General features: G+C 37.0%; 1 protein-coding gene across 2 annotated transcripts; it reads left to right on the forward strand.

Moving 5' to 3' along the window:
- Positions 1-280: 280 nt before the first annotated feature.
- Positions 281-17,177, forward strand: chchd6b (coiled-coil-helix-coiled-coil-helix domain containing 6b). Of its 2 annotated transcripts, XM_081381545.1 has the most exons (9): positions 320-522; positions 1,294-1,387; positions 1,707-1,755; positions 2,757-2,889; positions 9,013-9,033; positions 9,523-9,606; positions 13,477-13,547; positions 15,700-15,835; positions 16,579-17,170. In XM_081381545.1, exons 1-9 carry the CDS (start codon positions 439-441, stop codon positions 16,600-16,602), a joined length of 696 nt encoding a protein of 231 aa, XP_081237671.1. In that variant the 5' UTR covers positions 320-438; the 3' UTR covers positions 16,603-17,170. The 2 variants fall into 2 exon arrangements, with proteins under 2 accessions (XP_081237672.1, XP_081237671.1); XM_081381546.1 differs by lacking the exon at positions 9,013-9,033 and having other exon boundaries at positions 281-522; positions 16,579-17,177.
- Positions 17,178-18,182: the final 1,005 nt, after the last annotated feature.

Below are 18,182 nucleotides of genomic sequence, written 5' to 3' on the forward strand. Positions count from 1 at the left end.
TCAATGGAGAGACAGAAAGCTCTCAGATTTCATTAAAAAGATCTTCATTTGTGTTCCGAAGATGAACAAAAGTCTTACGGGTTTGGAATGACTTGAGGATGAGTAATAATGACAGAAATTTCGTTTTTGGGTGAATATCTCTTTAAAAAAAGTTTTGCTTTCTGTTGCACTTTCAATATTAACACATAAAATACGAGTATATATAAATATATATAGATATAAATAATCAAGCAAAAAAAAAGTAAAAAAAAAAATTCTCTCACGATCTCTGTGTAACGTCACTGTATTGAATTTAACTACATTTCCCATGATTCATTTCGCGTCCACATGATGACGCGTGATAAACTGTAATAGGATGTTTGATGATTTTATGCGCGTGTAGAGGGACACCGTGACCCTGAGCTGAATCGGGGTGATATTGTAATATTGGTGGTGATTATGGGGGCCGCGGACAGCAGGAGCGGGTCTGTGACTTACGGACTGGACGAACAGGACAATGTCACGGTCCTGCAGGGAGTGAAGGTGACAGACTCAACATCATCATCATCATCATCATCATCATCACTGCAAACACACAGTTAGATCCTGATACTGTTATAGCATTATATGACTTTAATGGGATATGTGCTTTTATAAACAGAAGACTAATGTAACTGTCCTTATTGTGCTTCTGAACTTCAGTGGTCTGAGAAAGTGAAAGTGTCGTTGATTTGTGTGTGTTCATTGACTGCATTGATGATTTAAATGTGATATAGGGATTAAATCTGCGCATTTAAAGCATGTTTGTTAATCATCAGTGCTGTGTCATAGTTGTGCTGTGACACTGAAACCTGTACTGTAATTTTATCTGCTCTCACTCAAGGTCAATGAATGACTCAGAACAGTGAGATAAGACTGATCTGTGAACAGTGTGTGTGTGTGTGTGGGTGTGTGGGTGTGTGGGAGAGAGAGAGTGAGAGACAGAGAGAGTGTGAGTGTGTGTGTGTGTGTGAGAGAGAGAGAGAGAGAGAGAGAGAGAGAGAGAGAGAGTGTGTGTGTGTGTGTGTGAGAGAGAGAGAGTGAGAGACAGAGTGTGTGTGTGTGTGTGTGTGTGTGTGTGTGTGTAAGAGAGAGAAAGTGACATAAAAGTCGAAATTGTGTGTACGACTTTTATGTCACTAGACTGCTTTCTGGCCAAAAGCATTCTAGAGTGAAAGTTTTAAAAAGTTTCTACACTTTTGTAAATCCACAGTTGTATTTAAAGTGATATTTAGAGGATCATTTATAATATTGTAAGTGTGTGTGTGCTCTCAGCTGTCTGGTGATGTTCTTCAGCGGATGCGGGAGTCGGGATCTTCTTCACAGAAACCAGCGTCACCTAAACCAGAGAGAGACACACCTGATCCAGGTACTGCTACTGCGACACACACACACACATCTCACTGCGACACACACACACACACACACACACACACACATCTCACTGCGACACACACACACACACACACACATCTCACTGCGACACACTCACTCATCTCTCATCTCACTGCGACACACACTTATCTCTAATCTCACTGCTACACACACACACACTCATCTCACTGCGACACACACACTCAACTCTCATCTCACTGCGACACACACACACACACACACACACACACACCCACACACACACACACACACACACACACTCATCTCATCTCACTGTGTTTCTGATGTTTCAGGAGCTTCCAGACCTGCTGCAGGAGAGACACCGGAGGAGCTTCGGAGACGGTGAGTGTGTGTGTGTGTGTGTGTGTGTGTGTGTGTGTCTGTGTGTGTGTGTGTGTGTGTTTCACAGAAGACATTCAGGTCTATCACAGCCTAATCCAGCTCTGCTAAAAATCAGTCAATCGTGCACTTAATATATTTTAATAAATAATAAAATAATAAAAAATATATTTTTTATCTCAAATATATAGGAATGTATGAAGGTATATATACATATATTTTCCCCCTTTATATATTCATTTAGAATCTATTCCTTTATATATTACTTTATATATAGTATAAAAACATGAGATTAAAGTATATATATTTTATTAATATTTTATTAATGTTTTTTTCAATTATGCACATTTCTACCCAAATTCTCTTTCTAAATTCAGAATTTCTACTTTTGTTTGTTTTTGTAGAACTGTAATGTGATGTTTATTTAAATCATCGTTCATTAAAAGCAATACTATATATATATATAATTAGTATTATATTTAACATTAACGTTTTATTTTATTGAAATTTTTAGTATTGTTCTTTTGTCATTGTAGTTTCTTTTAAATATTAGCTACTATTTAGGTTTTATTTCAGTATACAGTGTTTTTTTCTTTATTCTCAGTTAGTAATTTCAGTACTTATTTCAGTTAGTTGACATGGCAACATTTCTAATTCATAGTTTTAAAAAGCGATTTCTGTAAAAGAAAATATCTCCCTTTGCTTTGAACTTTGAGCATTGTAACTTTACAGATGTTGCAATAATGCAAACAGCAACATTACACACTAACTAAAGTTAGAAAAGTCAAATCATAATCAACCACCCCTTTAAATAATATATCATTAATTATTATGTTCACAGTAATGAGAATGAGATTATTGTGCATGTCTGTAGGTTTGCGTCTGAAATGTGTCCTGGGTTCACTTGAATCTGGGCTAGTCTTCACTGGCCGCAGTGGTTTAGTCCTGATGTGTGTGTGTGTGTGTGTGTGTGTGTGTGTGTGTGTGTGTGTGTGTGTCTGCAGGTTCGAGCGTGAACAGGCTCTGGTCCAGGAAGAGTTGGCCCGGATCGCCCGTCGAGAGAGAGAGACAGCGATGGGAGACGACATGAGAGAGAGAACAAACACACACCAGGACCTGCAGAAAACACACACCCTGGTGAGACACTCTTCTTCTGTCTCTGCTACACACACTAGCCGTGTTTCCAATCAAAGCTGTGAATTTAACTTGTGCACAAAATTGGAATATCGCATAAAACATTTGCGAATAAAGCAGTGTTTCCATCCCATGTGTTCAAGAGAACAAAATCATCACTTCCTGGGAAATTGGCGCAATTTATCAGTAATAAACTGTAAGTTTCTGCAATCTTTCTCTTTAAACGAGTGTCTCAGAGCGTCAGACGAAACACAGTAACCGCTGTCGTGTTCTCTAGCGTTCGGATGCTGGTGTTCGGGAACACACTCGTGTGTGTGAGACGCTTCTGGAGGGAATTACACCAAATCATTCTGATCACACACTTCGACTCCGGCGTTTCAGAAACACCAAACCAACATTAGAGACGCTGCGACGCCATTGGTCCACTGGTTACTCCAGTTATCCAATCACAGCCTGAGGGAAAGTCACTGAGTTTATTGTTGCACATTGGGGGATTTATTCAGTAAATGTGTTTCCATCACAGTTTATGCGCACGTCTTCTTATCGGATTCAACATTAAACTCATTAACGCAGTCAATATATGTGCATTTGTAGAGTTTATGCACATCTTATCGTTTCTGGACAGTGTTTTTTATGCGATATCCCAAAATGCACATAAAAATAAGTCGATGGAAACAGTATTCTGACACAAGTATCTTAAGTTTTATTTCAGCAAATAATTTCTGATTTCACAAAGGATATTATATATTATATGATGAACTTTCAAGTAAATATTCTGTCTCAAATTTTGTGTTTTGCATTTATCGTGATCAGTTGATTTCACAGTCCTCAGAATTCACATTTGCATGCTTTATGTTCCATTAAACTCATTTTTGATTTTTAAAAATATATTTTATCTAAACATTAAAGTCATGTTTAAGTCCCACAAACACAAATAATTCCAGTGTTTTGGAGCATTATCATCTCCAGCTAGACCTTGTGTTAGTGTGCGCTAGATGGCAGCAGTGGCGTTTGATTTCATATTGCTGTTTGAGGCCATGCTTGACATTTAATCACAGTCATTTATAATAATTCTAATTATTCATAATTAGATAAAACTTATACATAATAATAAAACTTCATTAAAGTCCCCATGAAATCAAAATTGACCCTATTTACTTTGTTAGCGCATATTACTAGTCTTGTGGTGAACAATTAATCCGTGCAAGAAAATATTTAAAAAAAAAAAAATTTTACCATGGTAATCTTTAATCAAAATCTGAAAATGCCCCTCCCCTCTGCATTGGAGGACCTTCTCTGATGACGTAGGTTTGAGGAATTGGTTTGGGCAACGCGTAACCACTCCCCTCAAACCGTTAGTCTGTTATGAGCAGAGATGGAGAGGAGGAGCGCTAGAGTAAAACCCTGCCCTCTGTTCAATATTCCCTTTCACTGGGAAATACTGTACGTCATAACACTGGAGAAAAGTCGTTTGCAACTTCCGGTTCACGGGGACTTTAATAAATTATAAACTCTTTTTTTTTTTGCTTACAATATTTTATTTTTGCACTCTCTCTCTTTCAGTTAATTTTCTGTCAGCTGAAAAAGTCATAATAAAAAGTTTAGTCTTAACATACTGTCATAATTGCCATTATCAATATGTAAAAATTATGAGATAAAAAGCTGAAATTATTACATACTGTCTTTTGTCATAATTTTGTTTTTGTTATCTCATCACTTACTCTTATTTATGACTTCTTAACCCTTTAACTGACCCACCAAGAAAAAGGCATTGGAAAAAAATATTGTTTGCATTTCTTATGTCGCTAGTCACACACTCAGTGTATTTTTTTTTTCAACACATCCCATAATTTTTTAAATATCGGTCTCTACCAAATGGTTGATAGTCAATTTATGGTAAAGCACTGGAATTCATACACATAATATGAAAATCAGAAAATATAAACTATAATACTAATTTATTTAAAAAATAATCAAAATAAAATATTTTTGTATATTGAATCTTCTTTATTTATTGAAGTTTGCCATTAAATATTTCAGGTTTTCATTTTAATACAGGAAATTATATGTTTTCTTGTTTTTTAACAATAAACAAAAATAAATAACACAAATAACTAAAAGTAACAGTCAAAGACAATACATTCGTTATGCATTCAAAAACGAAAATAAATAATAAAATAAAATAGCAAAAGATAGTAATATAATAGGCTTTTATGTTTTAAGAAACACGCCGTCAAGTGTGGTAGTGCAACAGGATTTTCATCATCAGGAGCATCATCTTCATACAGGGTGAAGACTTTAATGTTATTTTATTTTTTTATTTTTTTTATTTATTAATTTTCATAATAATTTCATAATGTATTTTGTGAAGTCAGAGTGTGTTTGTACATGTGTGCTGATGAGCTATAGTGTGCAATGCAGCGTTCACTGAGCAGAGATGTTCCACCGATGTGGAAAGTGGATTGTACCATGTTGAGGTCATGGGCGTCGAACCATTGTATATGGGTGGGACAAGACCCACCCACTTTTTAAGACCAATGATATGGACCCCCTCACTTTTACCGTCTCTAATTCAGTGCATATGTCTGCTCACTCTTCAGTCACTCGTCAGTCAAATCCATTCCACTTGAGGAATGCCCTACTAAATTAAACTCCATTCCGCGTTTTAGCTACAGCGTTGATTTCCACACTGCTGCTCAAATCCATTCCACTAGGCTTAGGCTATTACAAACCCTTACTTTTCAGGCTAGACGAGCCAATGCGCACGTGCTGTCCTAAGCGCGAGTCTCAGGTTCCTATGGACATACGAAGTTTAAAACATTTAAATAGACATAGTAATTAATGTATATGAATCTTAGTTGATTATAGGCTATTAGAGCTGGTTGCTGAGAGATGGACACGTGCAGAAACGGCAATTAACGCGCTGTTTGATTTGTGATCGTGCTGAGCTTATATTATATTCATTCGAGTATATATTGTACAAAGCTTAAATCATTTAAATATACATACAATAAGTATTCCGCTTCGCGTCAGGGTCCTGATCAGACTGTCAGGGTTGTATTCGCTATAACAACCGCCTTGCTCTACATTGTCCCGCTTATTACATGGCTACCTACCAAATAAATCAATAATTTGACTCAAAATATTGATTTAAAAAGGAGTTTATTGATTTAAAAACGATTGTATTGTTTCCGCTAAAGAAAATAGTCCGTTCCGTCTCTACGGTTAGAATCCTGCGTCCACAGCAACGCTCTGTTTATCATGGCAACGGTGTGTTATACTTAGCAGCGTCTGTTATCAAGAAATAACACACCGCATTCTACATTAGAATTCAACCAAGCCATGTAATAATATACAAATATCATATCGTAGAACATTCATATGATGTAGTAGCCTATTTGAGTTGATATTACTCTTGCCAAGCTCTGATTTCTGAGAGATGCACACATAGACAGATTTGCGCTCGTTTCATTTTTACTCTCACTCATTCACTTCACTCATTATTGCATAGAGATTTCGGGAACTTCAGGAACACCCCTAATCTACTCCAGTAAAAAAGAAATTTGGAGGATGACCCACCCACATTTGTCTTGCTTCCGACACCCATGCATGAGGTATACATTCCATTTATACATAAGAAACATGTTTTTCTACCTTACAAGGATGTGGCAAGTCCCTCAGTGGTGTATATAAGCTCAATCCTTACTGTACTGACTCAGAGAAACATAGAGGCATGACGGGGTGAGAGAGGAAGGAGAAACACTGAGAAACATAAAGAGATGAGGGGGTGTGTGGGAGGAGAAACACAGAGAAACCATTTACAGCTGGCATGATGGGGTGAGGGAATAGAGAAATGGAGAACAGAGAAATCTGGAATGAAGACCTCCTCACCTATAGCCTTATTCAAGTTAAGATACTTGAGGGACTCAAAAGAACAATCACCAGCTCCCTCTTCTGGGACGGGGTGATAATCCAGATCCTCAGCATCACTGATATCAGCATCAGAGTCTCAGGAGTTTCTGGGACACGGGCCAGAAGAGTGTACGCGCGTTCTTGTACAATAGAAACTGTTCACATCCATCTAGTAATTATAATAAAAAAAAACAACAAACAAATAAATAACAATCTCTTACAATTTTAGTAATGTTAGTACACCAGCATTTGTCATTTAAGAAGTAATTGCCTCTGATAATTATGATTTCCACACATTAATTCTATGAATTTATTATATTTACCTCAAAAAATATCCAAAAGTGGCAAAAAAATACATACTTCAGAAATTATTTCAGTATATTCATGAAGAAATAACAATAGCTGTGTCATATTCGTAGCTATGAATGATCAGAAGTTTATATTTCTCAGCAAATAATCCATTCTGGGCGATCTGAAAACATTAGCTTAGCTTTTCTACGTTCACCATAATGTGACAAATCACCCGTTTGGTTGAGCACGTTTTTGAAAAATTATTAAGAAACATAATAAAGTTTTTTCATGGCACCAGGTAACATAATTTTGTAAAGTTAGGGCTCTTAGTAAGAGCGATTTAACCCCCTGAAGTGATTAATTTGTTTCTGACATCCGTGTTAGAGGAAGTGTTGTGACGAGCGCTGTTGATGGACACTGTAACATCTCCATCTCAACACTCCTCAGAGACGCTCATCAGCTTGAGTTGAGTTAGGGACTAAAATATAGTGACTCATAATGTGCTCCACCATTTGGCAGTTAAAGGGTGTCATAATTTTGACTTTTTAATCTCATAATTATGACTTTGGATGTTAGCATTTCAACTATTTCAGTTATAATTATGATTTACGTAAGCATTATTTTTTTCTTGTGTGGCAGAAATAGGGTGACCATGTTTTAGTTTTCAGAAAACAGGACGGGGGCGTGATTGATGGGCGGGGCATGTTTTTGGGGAGGCGTGGTTTGGGGGAGAATGCATAAAAAAATACTTGACAAATGCATTCACAACCTTGCAACTATGTTATTGTACTTTAATACATAAAGTAATACATCCTTTCCATTCAATGTTTGGCCCGCAACAATAGAATACTATATAAAAAATAAATAGCTTTTAACACCTTTTACATGACACTATTTCTTTTCATGGCCATAGGTTAAAAATCTACTACTAAAATAAATAAATAAATAAATCTACTACACTATTTCAGTAAAAAAAAAAACAATTTCAATCCTCCTGATGTTCTCTTAGCCTATACTTTCTTTATGTGGGCTTCTAGGTCGCTAGCACCTTGACACTGACACGTACATGCCAGCTTTGCAGTTCATGCATTCTGCTTTACACGGATCCCGACCGAAACGAAAACACGGGAATTTTCTCTGAAAATCATCTGTGAACTTACATCTGGGCTTTTTTTTTTTTTTACGCTGTTAGCTACTTACATCTTACCTCGCACTTGACCGTAAACTGAAGCGTCACGCTGCTAAAATTCTGTGAATGTAAAGTCCGCCTACTTTGATTTGATTGGTCATTTCAAATATTATGACATTGACAAGCAGTGACAGACCAATGAGGCTGTGATGAACACACACACACACACACACACACAGGCCTCTGTATTCTGATTCTGACGTGCTCTCTGCTTGACGCTGCGGATTGAAGAACGCGCTGAATTATAACAAGAGGGGGTGAAGCCGGTTTCATATGTTTTGTGTGCAAACTAGGCAAGCGTATATTTAAAGTACACGCTTAATGGCCAAATGAAAAATAATAAAAACCAGGACATTTTCATCACTTTTTAAAAAACAGACAGGACGGCCAGGACGTGAAAACAGGACGTTTGGTCACCCTAGGCAGAAATGGACTTATCAATTGCAATCTGTTGTTGTTGGTGTTTCTCTCTGTCTTTGATTAAATCTTTCTGTCAGCTGATGTTCTGATTATGATCATGTGTGCTAATCGTCAGCGCATTAATTATTATGAATCCTGTCCAAGTGTTTTTGTTCAATTTAAATTTGCAGAAATGATATCCAGTTCTTTCTTTCTTTCTTTCTTTCTTTCTTTCTTTCTTTCTTTCTTTCTTTCTTTCTTTCTTTCTTTCTTTCTTTCTTTCTTTCTTTCTTTCTTTCTTTCCTGTAATATTTCTTCATTATGCTCTCGGTCAGCCGGATGAGTTGAGTGTTCGGGTAAGAAGCCGTCAGCTGTAAATCTCAGTTGTATTTCACTGCATGTAAATAAAACGACAGATTTGTCTGTCGTGAAACACAATATTCAACTGTTTTGATTTTTTTCCATGATGATTGGATGGTGAAAAGTGTCTCTAAAATGACTGGTGGTTAAAATGAAAGGGATTGATTTTGTATTATTTTGCTAATATTATAGTATTTATTAATATTGTGTGAGTGAGTGAGTGAGTGAGTGTATATGTGTGCGTGTCTGTATAAGGGGCTGTGTGTGTGTGTGTGTGTGTGTGTGTGTGTGTGTGTGTGTGTGTGTGTGTGTGTGTGTGTGTGTGTGTGTGTGTGTGTGTGTGAGTGAGTGAGTGAGTGTCTGTGAGTGTGTGTGCGTGTGTGTGTCCGTGTCTCTGTGTGTGTGTCTGTGTGTGTTATTGCAACTGTAAGTCTTCCAAATATTTGTGTAGTTGATGTGAGGTGTGTGTTCTGTGTGTCGATCAGGAACGACAGCTGAAGAAGAAAGAGGATGAGCTCAAACATCTCGAGCAGTTTTACAAGCAGCAGCTGCAGCTGATGGAGAAGAAGGTGTGTGTCCTTCATAAACACTGATGGAGAAGAAGGTGTGTGTCCTTCACAAACACTCTGACGCTTTTAAGTCTGGAGACTCAGACAGTGAAGAATCCACCAAACACACTGAGTCTGAAACATTTCCACACACACACACACTCGTGTCTTTGATGTTACTGTACGCGCTTCAGGCTGAAGATGTTTGTTCTCTCTGATGTCTTCATGCATTAAATATAGCATTTATAAATACAACTGTTTGCATGAACTCGATAACAGAGGTGGTGATTATACGGCTTCATCTGATTAGCGATACGCCACTTTAGTGTGTGTGTGTGTGTGTGTGTGTGTGTGTGTCATTTATTAATTTTAACTGCTTGAAGAAGGAAAGGAAGTTTAAACTTGTGTTTATTTAATGTGACTCCAGCAGAAATCACAGCAACTGAAGATAAAATTGAGTTTTATAAGACCTGAAATCTAAAAGAATATATTTATTTTATATCAAAGAAATCTATGAACTCGTAAACCATGAACAGTGAGCCGATCGCTGTAGAAGAACACATTTATTCAGCGCTGTAAAAAATGAAGCAGTTAAAAGCGTCACTATTTTTAATCACTCACTAGTTCATCTTAAATGTCCTGTGGTTTGACAGAGTATAAATATTATGTGATCTCTCAGCTGATATGATTCATACAAACTCAGAAATGTTTTGTTAAATGGGTCATGAATTGAAAAATCTAAATTTTCTTGATTGTTTGGAATTTTGTCACATATGACGTCACATGATCGTCTCTGTTTATCAGCGACTCTCGCCAAAACTCTCGTTACAAACTATAATCACTGCCGCTGTCTACACTCTTATTTACATCCTGATTGAACTGTTAGTACTTATTTCATATGCAAAGCTGTTAGCCAATCAGAGCAGTGGGCGTTTCCAGTCTCACAGAAGACACGCCCCTTCCAACTGAGGCTAAAATCAGGAGAAAAATGCCTTTTATTTCTAAATTATGAAAAAATTGTGTGTAAAAATCATACTAACATTATAAGTGCACCACAGGAAACATAAAACAATAAAAGAATGCAGTTCATGATATGTGCATTACAGTCAGGAGATCAGTGTGTTTCATATCAGTGATGAAGTTGAGGAGATGATCATCATTCCTGTGGCGTTTACAGAGCAGTGTGTGTTCAGCGTTACGCTTTAGCTGTGTGTGTGTGTGTGTGTGTGTGTGTGTGTGTCTGAACAATTACACACAAATATAATATACACACTATCTGCAGTGCTCACACCATCTGAGCAGAAAACACACAAGATGTCCCCTAAAAAAGAAAAGAAATAATGTAAACGTTTAATCGATCTTTGTCAGTGTTTGTGAAAGAGTCTCTTCTGCTCATCAAGGCTGTATTTAATAATCAGAAATACAGTAATATTGTAAAATATTATTACAATTTAAAATAACCGTTTTCTATTTGAATGCATTTAAAATATAATGTATTCCTGTGACGATAAAGCTGAATTTTCAGCAGCCTCATATTTTTGTGCTTAATTGCTTAATTTGTTTAAATTAAAACATTAATTAGGAAAAATGAACTTCTGACTGAACCTGGGTCTGTTCATTAACCCACGGCAGACGAGGAAACCTGTCTGAAAACAGTCATGCTGGGGGTCATTTCATCTGGTGACACACACACACACACACACACACACACACACACACACACACACACACACACACACACACACACTCACACACACACACACACACACACACACACACACACACACACACACACACACACACACACTCACACACACATGCACACACACACACGCTCACACACACATGCACACACACTCCACTGTCATGTAATATTCATGTCCTTCATCTCAGAAAGGGTTTGTGCTTCTGCAAGAATAAACTGAGTCAGCTGCTCGTGTTATCAGACTGATATCTGGACAGAACGTCTAATTTCTCTCATTATTATTCATACAGTCATTATTATTCATACAGTCATTATTATTCATATAGTCTGTCTCTGACTTGTTTTTAATCTTCCGTACAGTAAAAGCATGTTGTGGTTGTTCAGTTATTTCCTCTAATGCTGCTTGTAACAGGCAGAGTTAGAGACTGTTGATTGACAGGTGAGTGGGCGGGGCTTCACTGCAATAGAGGAGGAGTCAGGATGTAAAATACACAATGTAAAAAAAATGATTTTCATGATTTATCACAACTTTTTTCTTTTGTCAAATCAACTTAGATAATTAATGTAATTCAGATAACATAATATATTGAGTTTCTGTTGATTAAACCAAAAGCTCCTTCATTATATTAACTCAAATGTTTAATTTCAATGAACTCAAAATGTTAAGGGAACCAGGTAACTTACTTTTTTAATTTAAACCAACAAAAAATGTACTGTCTAAGGAGAATTGATTTTTTATGATAACGTATCAATCATTAAAGACAGACCTACTGTGAGCTGCGAGGTTGTTAACTGATGGTATAGGCTTCATCAGTGCACTTTAGTTCACTTATTTCTTCAACAGTCACAAAAAACTACATTACCCATGATTCTGCAAACTAAATCTCCACCAATCAGGGAATCGAAACGAGCAAATCGCACCAAATAAACTATTTTGCGCCCGTTTTCCTCCATGAATCTCTGCAAATGCCATAATCCAGACAAGTCTTTACGCTTTTTCCTTTACTTTTTATTTTGATTATCATTTGCAGTGCATCATGGGATTGTAGTTCTTTCTCTCATTAAATGTTACGTACACCATCTTGCTCTGTCAGATTTTCAAAGACTTTTCGGTTCAAATCAGTGTTTGTAATGTTGCAGTTCACCTCGAAGCCGGTTGGTTTGCTTTAACTGAACTACAATCTGCTAAAAACATTTGAAACAATGTGAATTGTGAGAAGAGCTACTCAAATAAATCTGACTTGGAAAAGACAGATGAAAATACACAGAAGCGTTTCAGCAGAGCTGCGAATCATCAGGCATTAATGAAGCGAGAAGCCAGAAAATGAGCTGAGAATCACAAGATGGAGCGATTGAGAGAGAAACCGTGGAGAAAGAATGACATGAACATTATCTGAGCTTTAGTTTAGTTCGTTTATCCCATTAGACTCCAGAGGAGGGAATTATGGGATCTGTGAAACTCTTATTACACTGTTAGTGAGTGATTCGAACAAACTCCTTAAAGTGATAGTTCTCCTAAAAATGACTATTCTGTTATTGATTTCTCAGATTTCTGATGCTTCCGTCTCTTCGTGTGGTAATTGTAGATTTAATAAGATAAGAGTGTAATTACTCCAGCTGAGACTGTAATTACATTGATAGATTATAATCACGTGTAATCTAACAGCTGAGAGCTGAAGGAAGAAACCGATATTACACTGATAAACTCGACATGCCAGGCTGTTTCTGGAGGAACTATGGGAGTTATCCGTGTGAATGTGTGATTTTGAATTTGCATGATTAATGTGGCAGAAAGTTCATGAATGCTAAAAATGACTGTAAATCACAAACAAATGCAATATTTCTTGTGTATTACATGAATGACTAAACTCTCTCTCTCTGTGTGTGTGTGTGCGTGTGTGTGTGTGTGTGTGTGTGTGTGTGTGTGTGCGTGTGTGTCTGTGTGCGTGTGTGTCTGTGTGCGTGTGTGTGTGTGTGTGTGTGCGTGTGTGTGTGTGTGTGTGTGTGTGTGTGTGTGTGTGTGTGTGTGTGTGTGTCTGTGTGTCTGTGTGTGTGTGTCTGTGTGTCTGTGTCTGTGTCTGTGTGTCTGTGTCTGTGTCTGCGTGTGTGTGTGTGTGTGTGTGTGCGTGTGCGTGTGCGTGTGCGTGTGCGTGTGCGTGTGTGTGTGTGTGTGCGTGTGTGTGCAGAACACTGACTTCTATCAGCAGACTCTACACATGTACACACAGGAGGCGGTGAAAGCAGAGTCCGCTGTGAAGTGAGTACAGAAACTGTTTCACTATCATACTATTATTGTTTCTATTCATATTTTGAGTCAGATTTTATTTTCATAGTTTCCGTTTTCATTTCAGTTAAAGTTTTAGTACTTTTGTTGTCTGTTTTTGTTATTTATAGTGTCTATTGAATTTTTATTCATTTTTATTTCTGTTATAGTTTTAGTTATTTTAGTACATCACGCTAAACTGAATGAAAATAAGAAAATAAAAATAGTGTTTTCATATTTAATTGAATAAAAAATATTTAATTTTTATTTTATTTTAAGTAATTTTAATAATATTAATAATTTTTTTATAATTTTAGTTGTAGTTGGCATAACTAAGCATAACTGGTTTAGCATCATACTAGTATAGTTTTTATTAATATTTTGAGTCCGATTTAACTTTTATATATTTTTTTTTCGTTTTCATTTGAGTTAGTTTTAGTAGTTTTGTTGTATGTTTTTGTCATTTTTATTATTGTGTCTATTTACAGTCTATTGTCTATATTCTTTTTTGTTTTAGTCATTTGAAATGAAAATGAGAAACTTGCTAACATAAAAGTTTTTTTCATATTTTATTTTTATTTATTATTTTATTTTAAGTAATTCATTTTTTTATGATTTTTGTTTTAGTTTGCACCTGGTTAGTATCATTCTATAAAAAAAATTATTAATATTTTTATTTAAGTTTTAGTAATTTTGTTGTGTGTTTCTGTCAATTTAATTAGTGTTTTTTTTATTTATTTGTCTATATAGTTTTTATTCATGTTTCTGTTTTTATTTATTTTAGTATATCAAGCCAAACAAAACTAGAGAAAAAAGAGAAACGAATAGAATTTTTATTTCAGTTAACGTTTTTAGTTTTAAGTAAAGAAAATGTTTTTTATGATTTTAGTTTTAGTTAGCTATAATACTTACTTTTTGAGATGTCATGGTAACTTAATTTGACTAAGAGAACATTTTAGCCTTTAATGACATGTTTTTTTCTGTGAAAGAGCATAAATCTGCATCTTTGTTGAGTCACAGACATCAAACTTCATCTGTTAAGGACTATAATGTGTGTTTGTGACAGACAGAAATCATGTCCGCAGTGTTTCATCAGGCCTCTAGGGGGCAGCACTGCTTCTGTTGTGTGTCTGTCAGTCTTTGCTTCTGTGATTCGTTCTGTTCCTGAGCTGGTATTTTAAAGTGGTATATTAAAGTGCCCCTGTTATGCTATTGTTATACTATCTCATATAAAGGTTTCTAATGTTGTATTAGAGTCTCCTACAACAGGTTTACATGCATTTAAGGTCAAAAACACTTTAATTTCCTCATAATCTCCACTGCAGCATCAGCTCTTTTCTCTCAGTGTCTGAAACGCTTCGATGAAGGATTCAGTCTCTCTAAACCCCGCCTCTCTGAGCGCTGCTCTGCTCTGATTGGTCAGATGGCCCAGTCTGCTGTGATTGGTCAGAAACCAAATGCTCATTATCATATCTGAATCTCAGCTCTTGATCACAGTGATACAGACAGTAACGATGGCGTGGGTTTTACCGAATCAATCTCAGAAAACAGCGTCTTCTCGACATGAACAACACGAACCAAACTCTTCCAGTCTCAGATAAACGACAGTGTTTGAGGGCGGGGCAAAGAGATCCTGATCAGCCAATCAAGAGCATTATGCAAATTAGTTCTAAACCGCAGGATCATCAGGAAATGAGACTGAATTACTGACAACTCGTTTCAGTTCAGAATCACTTCCTTCACTTCGATCTTTATAACTTTTCAGAGCTTTTACATTCGCAGCTTTATTACACACTACATGAAAGGGAATATCTGAAATAATATTGGCACTAAGGTGATTCATGTTTGTTGATCTAGATTTGACAGTAGAGCAGTAATCATGAGTGTTGTAGTGATTGTTCTATAACTCATCCAGCAGTGTAGTGTTTATGTGTGTGTATGTGTAGTATGTGAAGCCTGTGTTTATGTGTGTGTATGTGAAGCCTATATTTATGTGTGTGTAAGAGTGTGTATTGTTCCTCAGCCTGTGTTTATGTGTGTGTAAGAGTGTGTATTGTTCCTCAGCCTGTGTTTATGTGTGTGTAAGAGTGTGTATTGTTCCTCAGCCTGTGTTTATGTGTGTGTAAGAGTGTGTATTGTTCCTCAGGCCGGGTCACGTGACCCCCGTGTGCGCTGAGCTGCAGTCGCAGGTGTTGAGCTGCTACACACTGAACACAGGACACACACTCCTCTGCTCACGGCTGGCCAGAGACTACATACACTGCATCCACTCCTGCAAGAAGGTTCGCTGCAAAATATGATTGTTATATGTACTGGATATTACATAAAAGGGACAGTCAACCAGTCATTAAATGGTTAAAACAAATCAAGAATTCTAGAGCACAGCGTAATAATGTAATAATGTACAGTTGAAACGATGGATAACTGTTTAATAATGTTGTAACCGGGCATAGGAAAAAAGGTGGAATCACTTCACAATAAGGTTTCATTTGTTAGCATTCAACAACATCTCTACAGCATTTATTAATCTCAGGTAATGTTAATCTCAGCATTTACTAAAGCATGTAGAAGATCAAAAGTTGTATCTGTTAATATTACCGTAGTTATTGCACCGTAGTTATATGAACATAACTAACATTAACAATGTCAGTAAATGCTAGAGAATATATAGTTCAGTGTTAATGGATTAACTAATGTCAACAAACGAGACCTTATTGTAAAGTGTTACCCATAAAGTTACTGTTTGAAAAGTAAGAAATCAGTCATGATGATATTGCCAGTTTTAGTGTAATCAGACTCATGCTGATCATAAACAATATGTTAATACTGACCGATACTGATCATTTTATTCATTTTTTCCATCCATTGCCAGTGTCATTATTTTTACAGGAAATAAGTGTGTGTGTGCGTGTGTGTCTGAGTGTGTGTGGGTGTGAAAAAGAGAAGAGTTGAGCGTCACACGAACGCTTGAATTGATGAAGGAAACAAACACTCGTTGGCGTGTCGGTTTGTTCTTTCTCTGCAGAACTTGCTGGTGAATCACGGATGAAGAGGACGAATGATGCTGAAGAAGAGGAGCAGTGTGAGAAGACGTCCATCCGTGTGTGTGTGTGTGTGTGTGTGTGTGTGTGTGTGTGTGTTGAGAGAGTGTGAGAGAGAGTGTGTGTGTGTGTGTGTGTGTGTGTGTGTGTGTGTGTGTGTGTGTGTGTGTGTGTGTGTTGAGAGAGTGTGAGAGAGAGTGTGTGTGTGTGTGTGTGTGTGTGTGTGTGTGTGTGTGTGTTGAGAGAGTGTGAGAGAGAGTGTGTGTGTGTGTGTGTGTGTGTGTGTGTGTGTGTGAGAGAGAGAGAGAGAGAGAGTGTGAGAGAGAGAGAGAGTGTGTGTGTGTGTGTGTGTGTGTGTGTTGAGAGAGTGTGAGAGAGAGTGTGTGTGTGTGTGTGTGTGTGTGTGTGTGTGTGTGTGTGTGTGTGTGTGTGTTGAGAGAGTGTGAGAGAGAGTGTGTGTGTGTGTGTGTGTGTGTGTGTGTGTGTGTGTGTGTGTGTCGATGTTATCAGGATTGTGTTGGTTTGTTGAGCTGATCTTCATTTACTGTGAGCAAATAAAGTCTCTTCTTCTGTTTATCTCTTCAGTCTCTCGTTACTCTGTTAGCTCTCCACACAGTAAATGTTGTTCCGAATATTGTAGTGTTTTCCTAGTGACCAGACTGACTTACTACAGGTGATATTTTAACAATACCTCCCTTACTGTATCTACATTAGACAAATATTTATATGAAAATATTACTGTAAGTCAAGTCAAGTCAACTTTTATTTATATAGCGCAATACAGATTTCACAACACAGGTTGTATCAAAGCAGCTTCACAGTATTAAATAAAATAGTACATCAGTGTTTGTTTCTAGTGTAAAACGTCCACGTTTGGTAATGCTGATCAATAGTATTGTCGATTGATTAATTAAATTAAATATCCCCAAATGAGCAAGCCAAAGGCAACAGTGGCAAGGAACCGAAAAACTCCATCAGGTGACCTAATGGAGAAAAAAAAACCTTGCCGGGGCTCAGTCGGGGGCCAGTTCTCCTCTGGCGTTTATGAACTAGAGAGACCGGATTTAACTGTAGGATTAAAAGTATTATATAAATGCCTGGCTGAAGAGATGCGTCTTTAATCTAGTTTTAAACTGGGAGAGCGAATCTGAGCAACGAACAGTATCAGGAAGACTATTCCAGAGTTTTGGTGCTAAATGTGAAAATGCTCTCCCTCCTTTGGTGGATCTGGATACCCTAGGTATGACCAGAAGCCTCGAATTTAGTGACCTTAAAGAGCGCGATGGATTGTAGGGCGATAGAAGATCCGTTAAATAAACTGGAGCTAAGCCGTTTAGGGCTTTATAAGTCAGTAGCAATACCTTTTAAGTTGTAATTAATACGGAACTTTATAGGTAACCAATGCAGTGATGATAAAACTGGTGTTATATGGTCATATTTTCTTGATCTAGTTAGAACTCTAGCGGCGGCATTTTGGACTAACTGTATCTTGTTTATTGAGGATGCAGGACAACCGGCTAATAAAGCATTACAGTAATCTAGTCTCGAGAATGCATGAACTAACTTTTCTGCATCAGAAACTGATAGC

The sequence above is a fragment of the Scardinius erythrophthalmus genome (assembly GCF_964197995.2).
Source record: "Scardinius erythrophthalmus genome assembly, chromosome: 12".
NCBI lineage: Eukaryota > Metazoa > Chordata > Actinopteri > Cypriniformes > Leuciscidae > Scardinius > Scardinius erythrophthalmus.

Excerpts from the sequence above, each read along its gene's own strand:
- chchd6b (XM_081381545.1), top strand. The coding sequence starts at position 439 with ATGGGGGCCGCGGACAGCAGGAGCGGGTCTGTGACTTACGGACTGGAC. Across the intron at positions 1,388-1,706 it reads GAGAGACACACCTGATCCAG|GAGCTTCCAGACCTGCTGCA; the intron begins GTACTGCTACTG and ends CTGATGTTTCAG. Across the intron at positions 9,607-13,476 it reads TGCAGCTGATGGAGAAGAAG|AACACTGACTTCTATCAGCA; the intron begins GTGTGTGTCCTT and ends GTGTGTGTGCAG.